Here is a 17,131-nt window from a genome sequence, read left to right on the forward strand (position 1 = left end):
GTGTAATCCAGTACCTGCTGCACCGGTACAGAGAGAGGGTCAAGATTCCTCACCGCACACCAAGATTGGAACCAATACCATTTGTAGAGGTAGGTCTTGTGAGTGATCTGGCACCTGCTGTTTATCAGCACATCTCACTGCCTGAGAGCAGGTCATTTCTGGCGGTTGGAGCCAGTTAGGTGCCATGCCGTGAGGTGCATGTGATCGATGTCCGGATGCACCATCATACCGTGCTGTTGAGACAGCAAGTTGGACAGCCTCGGTAGTCATGGCTAAGCAACCGACATTCTCGACAATTGCGTCAGCCAAGTCTGTCAGGGCCAAAAGGGTGCTATGAAAATCACTGTCGTGCCCTCCAGTGCTATCTTCTCCAGCGCCCTTGGAATGAGAGGAAGAGGAGGAAAAGCGTAGAGTAATTGGTGACAACTCCAGTCTAGTAGGAAAGCATCTCCCAAGGAATTCATGCCGACGCCCATCCGCAAACAGTAATGATGGCACTTTCTGTTGTGACGGGTGGCAAGGAGGTCTATACTCAGGAATTCCCAGAGATGGAAAAGATTGCAAACAATTTCGTTGTATAACTCCCACTTGTGTTATAGAATCATAGAATCATAGAATAATAGGACTGGAAGGGACCTCGAGAGGTCATCGAGTCCAGCCCCCCGCCCTCAAGGCAGGATCAAGCTCCGTCTACACCATCCCTGACAGATGTCTATCTAACCTGTTCTTAAATATCTCCAGAGAGGGAGATTCCACCACCTCCCTTGGCAATTTATTCCAATATTTGACCACCCTGACAGTTAGGAATTTTTTCCTAATGTCCAATCTAAACCTCCCCTGCTGCACTTTAAGCCCATTACTCCTTGTCCTGTCCTCAGAAACCAAGAGGAACAAATTTTCGCCTTCCTCCTTGTGACACCCTTTTAGATATTTGAAAACCGCTATCATGTCCCCCCTTAATCTTCTTTTTTCCAAACTAAACAAGCCCAGTTCATGAAGCCTGGCTTCATAGGTCATGTTCTCTAGACCTTTAATCATTCTTGTCGCTCTTCTCTGTACCCTTTCCAATTTCTCCACATCTTTCTTGAAATGTGGCGCCCAGAACTGGACACAGTACTCCAGCTGAGGCCTAACTAGTGCAGAGTAGAGCGGCAGAATGACTTCACGAGTTTTGCTTACAACACACCTGTTGATACAACCTAGAATCATATTTGCTTTTTTGGCAACAGCATCACACTGTTGACTCATATTCAACTTGTGGTCCACTATGACCCCTAGATCCCTTTCCGCCATGCTCCTTCCTAGACAGTCGCTTCCCATCTTGTATGTATGGAACGGATTGTTCCTTCCTAAGTGGAGCACTTTGCATTTCTCTTTATTAAACCTCATCCTGTTTACCTCTGACCATTTCTCTAACTTGCTAAGGTCATTTTGAATTATGTCCCTATCCTCCAAAGAAGTCGCAACCCCACCCAGTTTGGTATCATCTGCAAACTTAATAAGAGTACTCTCTATCCCAATATCTACATCATTGATGAAGATATTGAACAGTACGGGTCCCAAAACAGACCCTTGAGGAACTCCACTTGTTATCCCTTTCCAGCAGGATTTAGAACCGTTAACAACAACTCTCTGACTACGGTTATCCAGCCAATTATGCACCCACCTTATCGTGGCCCTATCTAAGTTATATTTGCCTAGTTTATCAATAAGAATATCATGCGAGACCGTATCAAATGCCTTACTAAAGTCTAGGTATATGACATCCACCGCTTCTCCCTTATCCACAAGGCTCGTTATCTTATCAAAGAAAGCTATCAGATTAGTTTGGCATGACTTGTTCTTCACAAACCCATGCTGGCTATTCCCTATCACTTTATTACTTTCCAAGTGTTTGCATACGATTTCCTTAATTACCTGCTCCATTATCTTCCCTGGGACAGACGTTAAACTGACCGGTCTATAATTTCCTGGGTTGTTCTTATTCCCCTTTTTATAGATGGGCACAATATTTGCCCTTTTCCAGTCTTCTGGAATCTCCCCTGTCTGCCATGATTTTTCAAAGATCATAGCTAAAGGCTCAGATACCTCCTCTATCAGCTCCTTGAGTATCCTGGGATGCATTTCATCAGGACCTGGTGACTTGCTGACATCTAACTTTCCTAAGTGATTTTTAACTTGTTCTTTGTGTATCCTATCTTCTAAACTTACCCTCTCTCTGCTTGTGTATCCTATCTTCTAAACTTACCCTCTCTCTGTTGGGGAAGGAAGTGTCTGCTGAGGGCATCGGCGAGGACATTGTCCTTGCCAGGAAGGTATGATGCGGTAAGGGTTATACCATGCCGAATTGTCCAGTTCCACAGTCGTATAGCCTCTGCGCAAAGGGGGCGTGAATGCGCGCTGCCTTGCCTGTTGATATAGTACACCGTGCATATATTGTCGGTGAAAATGCGAACCGTAAGACCTCAGATCATGTGGCGGAAGTGCTCGCAGGCATTGACTACAGCTCGCAACTCGAGGAAATTTATGTTCTGTAGGTATTCCTGGGGAGTCCAGAGCCCCTGAACTCGATGCTCTTGCAGATGGGCACCCTAACCAATCAAGGAAGCATCCACTGTGATCTGCATTGAGGGCTTCTGCCCGTGAAAGGAAACCCCCCGCTAGCAGATTTTTGGGACTGTCCCACCATGTTAGCGAAGTCCTGACGTGCTTAAGAATAGACACTGTTCTGTTCGTACTGTGTACATCCGTGGTGTAAACCGTAAAAAGCCAGTGCTGGAGGCTGCGCAGGTGGAGTCTTGCGTGTGACACCACATATGTGGTGGCGGCCATATGCCCGAGCAGCTGTAGACAAGTAAGCATGCGGGATTTGGGAGCAGTTGACACAGTCTGAACCAAATCCCGAATCAACTCGAATCTCACTGTGGGTAAGTATACTCTTGCGCTCAGTGCATCGAGCATTGCGCTGATAAATTCCAGGCTGTGACTTGGCATCAGGGACGATTTGTTGAAGTTGATTATGAGACCCAAAGCCTTGAATACCGTCGTGGTAGTGGCAACTGCTCAGGTAGCCTCGTCGAGAGTAGGAGCCTTTAATAAGCAGTCGTCGAGATACAGGAAGCTCGTGATATCAAGATGTCGAAGGTAAGCAGCCACCACTGCTAGGGTCTTGGAGAACACTCCGGGAGCTGCTGAAAGGCCGAAGGGTAACACCCAATATTGGTAATGTTCTGTGCCCACTACAAAACAAAGGAATCGCCTGTGGGCTGGATGGATCGTTATATGAAAATAGGTGTCCTGCAAGTCGAGGGACGAGAACCAATCCCCTTTTCGAGAGCCAGGATAATAGAGGCCAACGTAACCATCTTGAATTTCTGTTTCCGCAAGTGACGGTTGAATCGACACAGGTCCAGAATAGGTCTCCAACCCCCTGACTTCTTCTGGGGGAGGAAGTACCGAGACTAAAAACCTCTCCCCTGGAACTGAACAGGTACCCTCTCCACTGCCCCTATTGTAAGTAGACGAGAAACCTCTTGCTGTAGAAGAGTCTTGTGAGAGGGGTCCCTGAAAAGGGACGAGGAGGGTGGGGAAGGACGAGGGATTGAGCTGAAAGGAAGCCACTATGTTGTTGACCCAACCGTCGGTGGAAATCAGAGACCAACGGTGTTGATAAGGTCTCAACCAATAATAGAATAAAGCTTGCGGATTGTGTACAGCCTCCGTCAAAGGGGTGATGCGCAGTCCCTCAACTGACATGTCAAAATTCCTGCCGCCCCTGCTGGTGGCCAGATGCCTTGCTAGACTGCTATCTTCATTTCTGTTGGCCCTGTCTTGGCCTCTGCTGCTCGTATGGTTTGGCACGGAATGACATGTAAGAGAAAGGTCTTTGCGTCCCCAGCGTTCTCAACATCGTATGGGAGTCCTTGCCTGAGTGGAACACCTGATCGGTGGATTGAGCAAAGAGTGGCTGGCGATCTAAGGGTAAGTCCTTTACCTTATTCAGTAAATCTTTCGAGGCAGCAGCTTGATGCAACCAGGATGCACGATGCAGGACTACAGCAGTCACTGTGGCTAAAGCTGCTGCGTTAGCAGAGTCCTGCGTGATCTGCAATGCTGTTCGGGCTGTTGTGTAGCTCTCCTGTATTACTGCCTTTAGAATTTGACATTCGAGTCCGGTAGATGTTCTAAAAGAGGAATTAATTTTGAATAATTGTCGAAATCATAATTTGCCAGGGGAGCCACGTAATTGCACATTCTCAAAGCTGAAGTGGTGGAAGAGTACACTTTTCTGCCTAAAATGTCTAGGCGTTTGGCCTCCTTCTCATTTATAGTATTTTTAGTCTGTGCTGTCTTGGACCTTTGTTGTGCGGCGTCCATGACAAGGGAATTGGGCAGAGGGTGAGTAAACAAGAACTCCATGCCCTTCTGGTTTATAAAGTATTTTTTATCAGCTTGCTTATTGATCGGCAAGGAAGTAGCTGGAGTCTGCCAGATGTCGTTGGCAATTTCCAAAATGGTGCCATCAAAGGGAATGCCAATTTTGATTTTTAAGAATGTTGGAAGTTCTTAAGTAACGGATGGTGTTTTTATTGAACATACCGTAGTCTGAATGCTCTGAGATTGAGCAACCCTCTTAAAAAGTTCTTGAAACTGTTTATGGCAGTGGTCCCCAACATGACGCCCGCGGGGGCATTTGTGTGCGCCCGCCAAGTGCTCGGGGCTGGCCTGGCCCCGGGCATGTGGCGCATGCATGGTGCTGGAGCCAGCCCCGGGCGCATGGCGCACAATGAGTGCCTGCCCCAGGAGCGCTGCGAATTGGCTGCCCACGCTCTGGGCACGCAGCGCATGGGGGGAGCACCGGCCCCAGGCGTGCGGCGCTTGGAGGGGGCAGCACCAGCCCCGGGCGTGCGGCACTTGGAGGGGGCAGCACCGGCCCTGGGTGCGCAGCGCTTGGGGGGGGGGTGCTGGCCCCAGGCACGCGGTGCTTGGGGGGGTGCCGGCCCCGGGCATGCAGCCCTTGGAGGGGGCTCTGCCCCCGGGCACACGGCTATGGGGTGGCCCCGCCCCCAGGCACGCAAGTGTCCCCGCCCTCTGGCAACCGGCAGGTGAACGGTCACGCCCCCTGGTGCCTGGCAGCCTCAAATGGTTGGGGACCACTGGTTTATGGTCTCCTGTTGGAGATAAATCCCCGGGGAAGACTGTGTCATCTGGCGACGAAGACAAATGGTTGGCAAAGAATCAGGACTCTGAAGTTCCCGAATTGGAGTATGGTTATCTTGCTATCCCTCATGGGTCTGGATTGATGCCGTGTCCTCCACGGGGTTGGTGATGCCACCGGGGAGTGGGGTTCTAATGGTGCAACACGTGGAGACACCGGTCTGCTGGAGCGCAGAGATCGTGAACGTGGGTACCTTCCACAGAGAAAGGAATGACGGTCATCATAGTAATAGTCGTAGTACCTATTGTGACCTTGGTTTTCAATACCGACATGGTGCCTTGGTGTTCAATACCGACATGAATATCGTGAGGATCTTGAAGACCGTGGTGAAATAGATCTCATGGAGTAATGGGAGGGAAATCTACAGTAACGTGCTCGATAACACTGTCATGGTGAGTGACGAGGCGACCTGTAGTGACGGTCCCTGGTCGAGGCATAATGATGAGCGCGGTGATGGCTTCCAAGTAGGACGAAGCGGGTGATAAAGGTGCAGGAGAAAACACAGCGCGGTCTGGGGTGAGAGATGGCATCCGAACCCTTCCTGACTTGCGTTGTGCCTTGGATGGCACCAAGCAGTTCGGAGGAGAGGACGGTGCTGTCTGCAATGGGTTAGCAGGCAGTGAAGCAGTCTGCATAGCCTGACTGCAGTTTGATTGAAGAGCCGGTGCCACTGGATCAGCGGGTTGCGGCACCGAGGGAGGCAATGCTGGTGCCGAGGGCTGCATATTGACGGTGCCCTCCTGCAGCACCGGTGCCAGAGCGTCCAGCATCGAAGAGAGTGGAGATAGAGCCGCCGCCACTGCTGCTGTGGGTGCCGGCACAGCTGCGCTCGTTCGCGCATGCACCGAGAAAGCCAGTGCATGACCCTCAGCCTCAGCTCTCGGTCGCGCCTGGCGCACGCAGTCAATTTCATGCAATGAATGCTCTTGAGAGGGACATGTCCATCTCCGAGACATTTAATGCACCACGAGTGCCTGTCTAATGCTGGCATGGAATCCTGGCACTGGGTACACCTCTTAAAACCGGGTGATTCTGGCATAATTCCTGGTTTAGACTTGCTGAACAACTCAAGGAAAAAAAGTTTTTTGTTTTGTTTTTTATAAACAAGCGGAACTATACTACTAAGAACAACTACTCTAACACTAACAACCTAAAAAGAAACAAGTAACTTTCTAACACTAATCTCCCTTTCTCCTCTGACAGAAGGGGGAGCGTATCTAAAGTCCGTCTGCGGTCGCGGACGGTTGAAGGAAACTGACAAGTCGGCCTGTGCTCAGCTGTAATGGCACGAACAGTGTGAGACAAGAGGCGCGTACGCGTGGGCCAGCAGGGCTACTGCTAAGGAAGGGTATGTCTACACTACCACCCTAGTTCGAACTAGGGTGGTTAATGTAGGCAACCGAAGTTGCAAACGAAGCCCGGGATTTAACCACGAGGTGTACCGGTAGTTCGGATTAGAGAGCCTAATCCGAACTACCTACTCCGTGCCGCGTGTGGCTGCGGGCACGGAGTCCGAACTACCGGGGCTTTAAAAATGGCGGCGCCCGGTAAGATGCAAATGAAGCCCGGGATATTTAAATCCCGGGCTTCATTTGCAACTTCGGTTGCCTACATTAACCACCCTAGTTCGAACTAGGGTGGTAGTGTAGACATACCCGAAGAGCCTAGCACCTTGAGTGGAGCACCCTCGGGGACACTATTCAACGAAGAATTTAACTTTCAAGCTTGAAAGAATAATACAAGATACACTTAAGTTTTTCAAACTAGATATTCTTTGGGATGAAAGTAACGCCTTTTCAAAAATACCTTTTCTTCAGCACTCTCTATTTGGAGAAGACTAGCATGTTTATAAAATGCACACTGGGCTAGAGCCTGATCCCACTGCATAGTCTCTTTCCTTTCTATGTAATAACAATTTCCATTCCAATACCACCACATGGGGTCTTGAGGACACTTTAAACTGGTGAGTCCTGCAAAGAAAAAGGTTTTAGTGCAAAAGGAATTAGAAAGATGTATAAACCTGTTACATCAAGTGGACAATCTATCATCCAGGATGAACAGACAACCAAGAGTAGAGATACAGATAGACCAATAATTGAAAAAAATGCTCTAAGGTTCCAAAGAGGAATATGAAGTTTTTGAAGAAAGGCAAATAATTTTTTTAAAAAAGCAAATAGCAAAGCTTTGTCCATTGAGTGTCTGGGACAATCCCTGGCCCTTGATCAGGAATCCTAGGCACTATGATAAAATAAAGAATAACTCATATTTTGCAAAATACATTAAAATACTTTACACCTCCACAAATAAATTTGCTAACTATCTGAAACTGTATGGGTCACCATTTCAGTGAACCTCTTTACTGTGTCTACATAAACCATAAGTGAATTAATTTTGCATACTGAAATTAGCAGATAGACATGCAAGCTCTCATGTGTCATTAAGGATGTTCATTGAAATTTTTTTTCCAGAAAAAAAATATCTCCTCAGCCCGTCTACCAAGGCCTACGTGCAGAGTACTGTATTTCTGCCATAAAAGTGGATGACATCAAAGTCATGACATTAAAAACAGTTTCCTGGATAGTTTGCCATTGATTTCAACAGGAGCAAGACAAGGTCCATCATTGTCCTCTAAATCTGAATTCCGTAGAAGTGTTTGCTAGGTTTCTTTTTAGAGGAGCTTTTCCTTTCCAGAGTCAGAATCTGCTTTATAATGTAACTGCTGATACACAAAGGAGAGGAAATGAGAGACAATACAAGTAATACTGAATGAGAAAGAGAGAACACACATATCACTCAAAGCAGACAAATATCTCAAGTCACTACCACAGATAAGCAACAGGAGAGGGACAAACTGTAAGGGTAAAGAAAATCTATTTGACTTTGTAAGACATGGATGAGGGCCTTATTAAGATTCTGTAGCTGATTTATGTTCAGAAGTTACAATGAGACAAATTTGGGCTGGAGAGAAAAGATGGTACACTGCTTGGATTGCCGTCCTGGGAGTTGGGAAACATAGGCATATGATTCTTTGTTCTGAAACACACTTCCTATGCAACTTCAGTTCTGCAGGTATAAAATAGAGACAATAGCACTCCTCTATCTCACAGCATCATTGTGAGAAAAGATACATAAAAGAGTGTCAGCCACTCAGATATTCCAGGTACAGGGACCACATACATGTTACACGTAGCTTCAGTGCTGACTGACAATGTGCAACCCCTGTGCCTTCAATGAGATTGCTGAGGAGGAGTGTAAATCAGTACAGCGTTTGGCCCAGTTGAGTTCTATGAACAAAGCAGCTTCAGTATCAGATTCAAAAATACAAAACAAGGCAACTAAAATGTAGTGTCAAACAGCCTAAGACAACAGAAAATATTCTCTGGACAAATGAAGCACAATTACTCACTGCTCAAACAAGCTGCTGAGGCATGCTTTACTAGCCTGGGCACATTTTACAAGAGACTGACAATGAAAACCAATGTCTCCATATTTCTTTTTTCCTATAAATGCCACAAGGGGGCAGAAGAAATGGATGGTTTGTTAGCCCAGCCTGCTGCTTTACTTAACTCCTCTACTGGCTCTTCCCAAGAGGGGTATATCCCAGACAGAATTGAGGAAAGAAGCTACACAACAGAGTTCATTGAGTGCAGCTGCTGTTCAGCATCCCTCACAAGGAAATTTAGGCCTAGTCTACACTACACACCTCCTCCCCTTCCCATACCCCCATCAATCTAACCTATGAAACTTCAGTTAGCTGAAATCAATATACTTACCACAGTGTCTTCCATACAGTGAGGTTGGCAGGGCCTGCTCTACGATGAACTCCTGCTACTTTTCTCATCCTGGTAGATTACCGGAGTCAACAAGAGAATGCTTGGAGGTTGATTTGTCACATCTAAGTACACATGATAAATCAACCGCCAGTGGCTCAAACGCTGCAGCGTTGATCCAGCTAGTATAAGCAAGCTCTAAGGCCACAGGTCAGATTTCACTCTTAGCCTTGGCTTAGATGCCCCATGCAGTTCAGTAACTGCCAATGAGTTCAGTACTTGAAACAGATAAATACACCTAGGATTTTAGGCATGATAACGCTGAGCATTGCCATGCCTAATTTTAGGAACCTAAAATATCATTGGAATTCCAAAGTCTAAACTATGGGTTTATGCTGCATTTACAATGAATGGAGAGAGACAAGCACCTTAGAATTGGACTTATTAAAATAAACACATTGATGGTTCCTTACCTAAACTAGCCAACAGGAGATGTCAAGCAGAGACTTTTGTGCTAACACACCTACCTCTTTCAGAGATAGGGGATTAGTTCCAGATTAAAAAAAAAGGGCCTTCCCATATCCCAGGTGAATACCATAACCTACACTAAAAATTTATGAGGAACATTCTGCCCTCTTCTCAGCTGCTCCATGTAAAATCACCTAGAAAGGACCCACTTCCTACTCGCTCACTGAGCTGCTGTGTGTAAATTTGTCTTTAGGGGCCCAATCTATAGGTGAGATCTGAATATACTTACAGAATAAGGCCCTGCAGGCAAATTAGGTAGAGAAACGTCTTCCTCTAGTTCGTGTATTATTCTGAGGGGAAAGCATCTGGATTCCTATAGTGGGGCTGCCACACACATGCTGAGAGGCAGAAACATTGGCACCTAGGCAACTTTCAGTGAAAAAATGTAGGCACAGAACTGAGCAGGGGCTCTGTAAACTCCAATGGGGCCTGATTCTGAGATTAAGGTGCCTAAAGTGACAGTTAGATGCTTAATTCCTTTTGTGAACCTAGCCTACTCACTATATTCAACAAATCATTAATTTTGGTTACATTTGCAGATCACACTACATGTAAAATCCAGGATGTCCTTCGACAGGTAATCACATAAAATGTTTTAATATTTACACTATGCACATTAGACTGAAAAGGTGCATTAAAAAAACCCTAGTATTACCATACCTGATTCACAAATTTCTCCTTTAAATCTGTCCACACATATTAACTTTTGTGGGCATTTACCAGTTATGGAATTGCATCTGAACTTTCCAGGACACATCAGACAGACTCTTGCACAGTTTTCTCCATAGTAACCCAAAGAACATTCTGCATGAAGAACAACCAATATACCAGAGTTAAATGTAGAGGAGAAGTGATATAGTTAAGCAGCTATCTTAAGTAGGATTGTTTACTGAGCCGCAATGGTAGTTCTTTTTAACTAGTGTTCTTGTCATATGTTTTTTTAGAGCCTTGCCTGTGATTTCAAGAATCAACTAGCAGGTTCATCTACTCACATACATAGCTAAATATACAGCAAACTATCAACTAAAAGACTATCAGCTCAATTCATTGTTGTGCAAGTGGGATGCAAAATGCTACAGGTTGGACCGACCAGGTCCAGCACCATTGGGAACTGACTGTTCCCACACAAGAGAGTTTGCTGGAGCGGAGGGGGGGGGAAGGATATACTCCCTGCTAGACTCCTCTCTCTGCTACTGGGCTCCAGCAGCCCCCCTGGCTTTGCTGCCCTGCTGGGCTCTGGCAACCCCACAGGCTCCAGCAATCCCACAGGCCCCGCCTTCCTGTCAGGCTCTGCTGCCTTTGCTGCCCCACGAGCTCCAACAGCTCCTGGGACACTGCTGTCTCACTGGTCTCCACTGGCTTTGCTGCCCTGCCAGCTTCAATATCCTGCCAGCCCTGAGACTCTGACGGCCCCACCGGGCTCTGCTGACTTCACTGTCCTGCTGGCCCCGTAGGCTCTGGCAGCCCTGTCAGCCCCACTGGACTCTGGAAGCTCCACTGTCTTCACTGGCCTGCCGCCACTACAGACTCTGTCAGCCCTGTCAGCTGCAGGTTCTGCTGCCCTGTGGGCTCTGCTGCCCCGCCAGCCACCAGCAAGCTCTGACACTGGGGTTCTCTGGTCCAGCAACATCTGTGGTCCTGTTCTGAACACAGAGGTTCAACCTGTACCAAATCAGAAAACTTTTTATCCACTTTGCACTACTGTAAATGGCTGCACAAGGTGCATGTCAGCAATGAATTTGGGCCTTTATGTATTGGAGAACAGGCAATGATAACAGTGCCATTCTCCCACCACAGCTCAGATTTTATACAATTAAACAAGTCCTATATCACTCCCTTTTCCTCTAACTGGAAAAGAGGATGTGGCTACCGCATCTCACATGCAACACAGCAACTCCCACTAGCCACTGAAGCAAATGCACATTAAAGCAGATTTCAGTTTGCTTTAACATACACCAAGAGACGAGTCCAGCACAGACCAACCCCTGAATTCAGTGAGCTTACCAATAGCTTTGCACCCCTTTCAGCATCATTAGTTGCAGTCAAAACTCCTCTACTAGCGCTAAGAATCAGGGCCAATGACTTTGAAGGCAGTTTTCAGTTGCTTACTATAACAAATCAATTCAACGCCACAGACCTACACAAAGTCTTCTGTACTAGTGACAGGGACCACAGCATCCAAGAGTTATCTAAACTAAAATTCTGTTAGGATACATCTATATTTGACAGCTGAGAGAGAAAAGGACAAATATTTTTTATTTTGCTTTTATCTAAATGTACATTATAAAATGACATTTAAGCAACTGTCTAAAATGTGAGCAAACTACATTCAGATTCTAACTTCAGTGAGAGGTCTTCCTGATTAACAACTAGAGGAACAGATATTTACAATATAACTAGTTGAGTTTTAGTGAGTGTTTTCCAGAGATAAACACAGAGATGAGAGTTTTATTCTTGATTCTGGACATCCAACACTCCAGTCATCTGTAGAAGTGGGCTGTGCCCACAAAAGCTCATGATACCAGCTACATGTTTAGTTAGTCTTTAAAGTGCTACCAGACTACTTATTGTTTTTTAAGTTTTTCTAGAGATATATATTTTTATAGACTCAGTCAAAATATTTTTAAGAATTCAATATAATTTCTGCACATTTGCAAGTTTTCTCAGCTCCCTGGGTTTTCAAAATTTTTAAACTTCATTTTCAAAATTGAAAATTTCAAAAATGATTTGTTTTGAAAAAACCTGCTACATGAGTAATTGATAACTCTAAACTGACAATGTAAAAAAATCAAAAGAACAAGAAATAGCGTACATTTAAAAGATTTTGTTAAAAATGGACAATTTTTAAAAAATCACAAGTATTCTTGACAAAAAAAATCAATTTTCCAAAACTGGCCAAATTTTGATGAAGCATTTCAACTTCCTTTAACCAGCACAGACTAATAAGACAATTATAGGTGAAAATTTAGAGCAAATTACTACCTATTTTTTTCTATACCTGCAGCAAATTTGTAGTTGGAGTCTGATACATACCACGTTTTACATATGAAATAGCATTCGAGGGAGCAGTGAAAGGAACAAAGTGGATTTCATCAATTCCTGCCACTCTTCTGAAGTAGTGTGAGACTTTTACTACTCCTGTGCAGTTTTTATCATATAAGCAGTCTATCTTAGCACTATGGAGGGAGTTGTACATCTTCTGTGATGAAAATGGTCGTGACAGGTACCGACTAAGAAACACATCAAAAACATGTGGAGCTATAAAATACAAAAGAAAAATAAATCCATGAAATGAAAGTAACTATGTTTTTAGGAAGTCATACAGAGTAAATTTTCAAAACATCTAGTTTTGGATGTATGGAATTACTGAATTGTTTGTTTTCACGATACATTCTCACTTTTAAACACTATCACTGAAATCTGTAGTTTGTCACTAACAACTGCACAAAAAAGCATGCACAGATCTGGACAAATATACAGCAAAATTGGGTCCCCAACTGAAGTGAAATGTGAAAACTGATATTCACCTCAACTAAATTATGAATTTGGAAATTCGATATATCAAAAATATAGGGAGTTTTGCTTCTCAAGAAAACCATTTTCAAGAGGACATGAGATGCCAAAGAATTTTTGAAAAATTATATTACATTTTATCTAATTGGAATGAAATGAGAACTTCAGATGGAGGCTTTCAAAATTTGAAACATTTTATACAACCATGTCAATTTGTTCCAAATTATGTCATTTTTCTCCATCAGCTGAGATAGCACTGCCATTACTAATGCACTACAACAGTGTTTCCCAAACTATGGGCCGTGGCCTGATACCGGGCCTCAGTGTGGTTGCCGAGAGGGGAGCAGGGCAGGGCAGGCTGGGAGGAGGTGTGCGTGTGGTAAATCGGCCGCAGGGAAGCAGGGTTGGGGGCAGCAGGGCAGTCCGGCAGAGATGGGGGGGGTCGGGGAGGCAGCCGGCAAAGCAGGGTTGGGGGCAGTGGGGCTGTCCAGCAGAGATGGAGGGGGGGCAGTGGCAGCTGGCCGGCAGAAGCAGGATTAGGGGCAGCAGGGCTGTCCGGTGGAGATCGGGGCAGGCAGCAGGTGGCAGAAGCAGGATTAGGGGCTGCGGGGCTGTCTGGCGGAGATCGGGGTGGGTGGGCAGCGGAAGCAGGGTTGGACGGGGGGGGGGGTGGAGGGGCTGGCCAGGGGAGGAGAACTGGAGAACCAGCCTCCAGAAGCAGGGCTGGACGGGGGCAGCGGGCTGGCCAGGGAACGGGACGGGGGGCTGGACAGAGGAGATTGTGAGGAGGAGGATGGGAAACCTAGCTGTCAGAAGCAGGGCTGGACAGGGGAGATTGGAAGGAGAAGCAGGGGGGGGGAGGGAGAGGGGGAAGGGGCGAATCGGCCAGCAGGAAGCGGGACTGACCTGGGCACATGCAGACCCAGGCACACGAGTGAGTCCAGCCCTGGGGATTCCATTTAGCCGCCCTGCCCCCAAACCCTCCCTCGAGTAGTTGCGAACTGCCTGGCTGGTAGACACACTCACGCAGCAGGAGCACATCTACCAGCCAGTCAGTTCACAGCTATGGACTGATACACCTAATAATAATAATAATAATAATAAAACTTAACTAATTAGAAAATACCAAACATTTTATATGTCTGGTATTTTCTCAATTTGGTTCCTTGATAGAACCCTCAAATACCGGACTGTCCAGCTGATCAGCGGCTTCTCCTCTCTGCCTGCCCACGTGGAGCTTGGTGCACCCCAGCTGAGCGCCATGGCCAGCTGGCCGGGCAGCCACTTCTCTTCCCTCCAGCCCGGCTGCCCTGCACTCAGCCCAGGGAGGCTGCGTCTAGCTCCAGCTGTGCTGGAGCAAGCTTCCCAGGCTGAGTGCAGGATCACAGATTCCCATCTGATGGACTGTATACGACTAGCAATCTCAGACTACAGCCCAGACTTCAAGACACTGGCAGATACTGTTCAGTCACAGGTGTGACACTGAGACAAAATATATACTTGATTTTAGATTTACAAAATAGCAGAGAATAAAATGTATAATTGTAAATGCTTCATTTGACATTTAAATAGCATGAATTAAAAACAGACCATTTATTTCATAACTATAAACATGTGATTTTAATTTTATATATTGCATAATTTAAAAATAAACTGTTTAACAGAGTGTATAAGGGCTGGGGATAGCAAGTGATGGACAGAATAGAGAGGGCGGGGCTTCAACGAAGGGGCGGGATGGTAGATCTTCGCCTGTTCTGAGACTTAAAAAGTGATCTTGTGTGTAAAAAGGTTGGAGACCACTGCCTTAGATCATCATAGATTTATACTTAGGGAGGAAAACTGGGGAGGGGAAGAATTGAGTCATTATGAGTTATGAAAATATCCTTCAAAAAAATCCTATGGAAAGCTACTACTGATGCCACAGTAACAGTCCAGCTTGCCAAACTGCATCTGGGCACAGCTTCAAGTACTTCAGTGGAGATATGACCATTTATATCAGTTGAGGATCCAGACAAATATTGTTCTCCATGAACTTAGGCTACCCTGTTTAACAAGCCTTTTGCTCTCATCTCCCTACACCATTCCATTGGTTCCTCTCTGCCACTTCTCCCTGTCTTGCTAGTGTTGGTACTAGAACCTTCTCCACTGCAGCTTTTGCCTTGATGTAACCCTTCACTGCATTTTCCACCTCAAATCTTTCCCCCATTGTCTATTTCCGGGTTCCTCACCACCTTTGTTTTAGTCTTGTGGCTAAATGCTTTATTATTTCCCACTCTCAAGTCTTTAAACCACATTTTCCATAATTTATACTATTTACTAATAATCTCTGTGGTCATTTTAAACACTGAATAACTCTGGGGCATGGTTTGCAGGAAAGAGGCTTTTTATAATTAATTTGTATTCTATTCTAGTCTCACACTTAGAATTTTTTGCCCCAAAAATTTAGAAAACAATTTGCTTCAGCTCCCTAACTGCAACTTACATTCAGCTTTCTTACAAAGCCACCTGTACTTATTTTCACAGTTCAACTTTAAAATACTTCTTGGTTCTGACTGGATACCTGCACATCTTCCAGATGGGTTTCCAATCATGGATAACCTGAAATACAAAATACATGAGCACAGAATCTCAGACTGGAAATACTTTTACTTGTCAAGGTTGATAGCTGTAAGAGAACAATCGTTTAAACATACAGCATACACAGCAATATTGCTCAATTTCCAAGTAGTTTCTGAGGATTAAGTATTACTCAAAACACAATTGTGAGTCTTTCCATTGACTTCCAAGGGTGCTGGATCAAGTCCTAAGAGTAAAAGTAAGCCCTGTGCAGAGGGTGAACACAAGTCCTATGTATTATCTAAATACTGCAAGATGTGAGACCGAAATGATCCATGAGCAGGGTTTATACTCAACCAGAACTATCTGGAGCAGAGCTCTGGTAAATATTTTCAAACCTGTGGGAACCCTGATGCCAGTGCTTTCCCTCTTGCCTAGGTTGAAGCCCTGATCCCTGACACTGCCTCCCGCACTGCTTGAGAGCCCCAACAGATCACACTGGCAGTTCAGGATGCAAAAAGAACATGTGAATTAAATAAACAAGTTCCATGACTCCAGGCCTACGTCTAGACTACAGGCTTCTTGCACAAGAACCTTTCATCGGAAGAGATCTTCTGAAAAAACTTCTTGCACAAGAGTGCATAAAAAAAACGATGTGCTTTTGTGAAAGAGAGCATCTAGACTCAGTGGACGCCGTCTCACATAAAAGGCCACCAGGAACCAGTTCAGGCAGGGCTTTAGGTCACCAGTTGCTTCCGAGTGCTGATGCCGGAGCCTTGTGAAAACATGTGCCTGAAGAGACCCCTCTGGACAGCCATTTCTCTGCTGCTGCTGTGTGCTTGCCTACCTCTTGGAGGGATAGCAAAGCTTTAGCAGTGCCTGCTGTGGTTGCCCTCTTCTTTTTTAGATGCCACAGCTTTTTCCTTTGTGTCATGGAGCCGGAGCTGCCCCTGGGCATGCGATGGCCCCACACAGCCACACTGCAGGTTTTGCAGCACTACTTTGCATCTGCTGCCTTCCTGGTCCTGCAGTACCTGGACCCCGAACTCATCCTGGGGTTCCTCTCTGTGGCAGTGGCTGCTCCACTCTGGCAGACGCACCCCACAGTGGAGAGGCATTTTTGGAGGCTGGTGGGACAGTAGTGGAAAAGGCCGGGGAGATGTCCTGGCTCCCTTGCACCGGCTCAAGGGAGAGGGTCTCAGTGCCCGTCTCCTCCTCCTGCTCCTCCTCCTCCGCCGTGTCCAGCTAGCCCTGACCCTCCTGCTCCTCCTCCGGGGAAACCTCAGGCCGGAGGATGATGGGGGTCTCGATCCCGGAGTCCACCAGGATGGGGGAAGACATTTCTCCACCCCCCAGGACTTGGTGCAGCTCCCTGTAGTAGGGGCAGGTGTAGGGTCCTGCCCCTGAGCGGGAGCTGCACTCTGTGGCCCAGACATATCCCTGGTAGAGCTCTGTAACTACTCCAGACCTGTTCCATGGTCAAGGGTGAATGTATGCGTTCTGCCAGGGAGGTGGCCATCTGGCCATAAATTTCAGCATTGCACCG

At 46.2% G+C, this 17,131-nt stretch overlaps 1 protein-coding gene across 3 annotated transcripts in view; it reads right to left on the reverse strand.

Moving 5' to 3' along the window:
* Positions 1–17,131, reverse strand: part of LOC106732388 (uncharacterized) — a 137,409-nt gene that overhangs the window by 93,775 nt on the left and 26,503 nt on the right. For all 3 annotated transcript variants that reach the window (XM_025187467.2, XM_075900291.1, XM_075900289.1), the window contains 4 exons: positions 15,512–15,627; positions 12,550–12,774; positions 10,177–10,320; positions 7,025–7,188 (listed from right to left, as the gene is read on the reverse strand). In XM_025187467.2, coding sequence (XP_025043252.1) covers positions 7,025–7,188; positions 10,177–10,320; positions 12,550–12,774; positions 15,512–15,627 — 649 coding nt within the window. The remainder of the gene's footprint in view (positions 1–7,024; positions 7,189–10,176; positions 10,321–12,549; positions 12,775–15,511; positions 15,628–17,131) is intronic.

This window comes from Pelodiscus sinensis, chromosome 17 (assembly GCF_049634645.1).
Source record: "Pelodiscus sinensis isolate JC-2024 chromosome 17, ASM4963464v1, whole genome shotgun sequence".
NCBI lineage: Eukaryota > Metazoa > Chordata > Testudines > Trionychidae > Pelodiscus > Pelodiscus sinensis.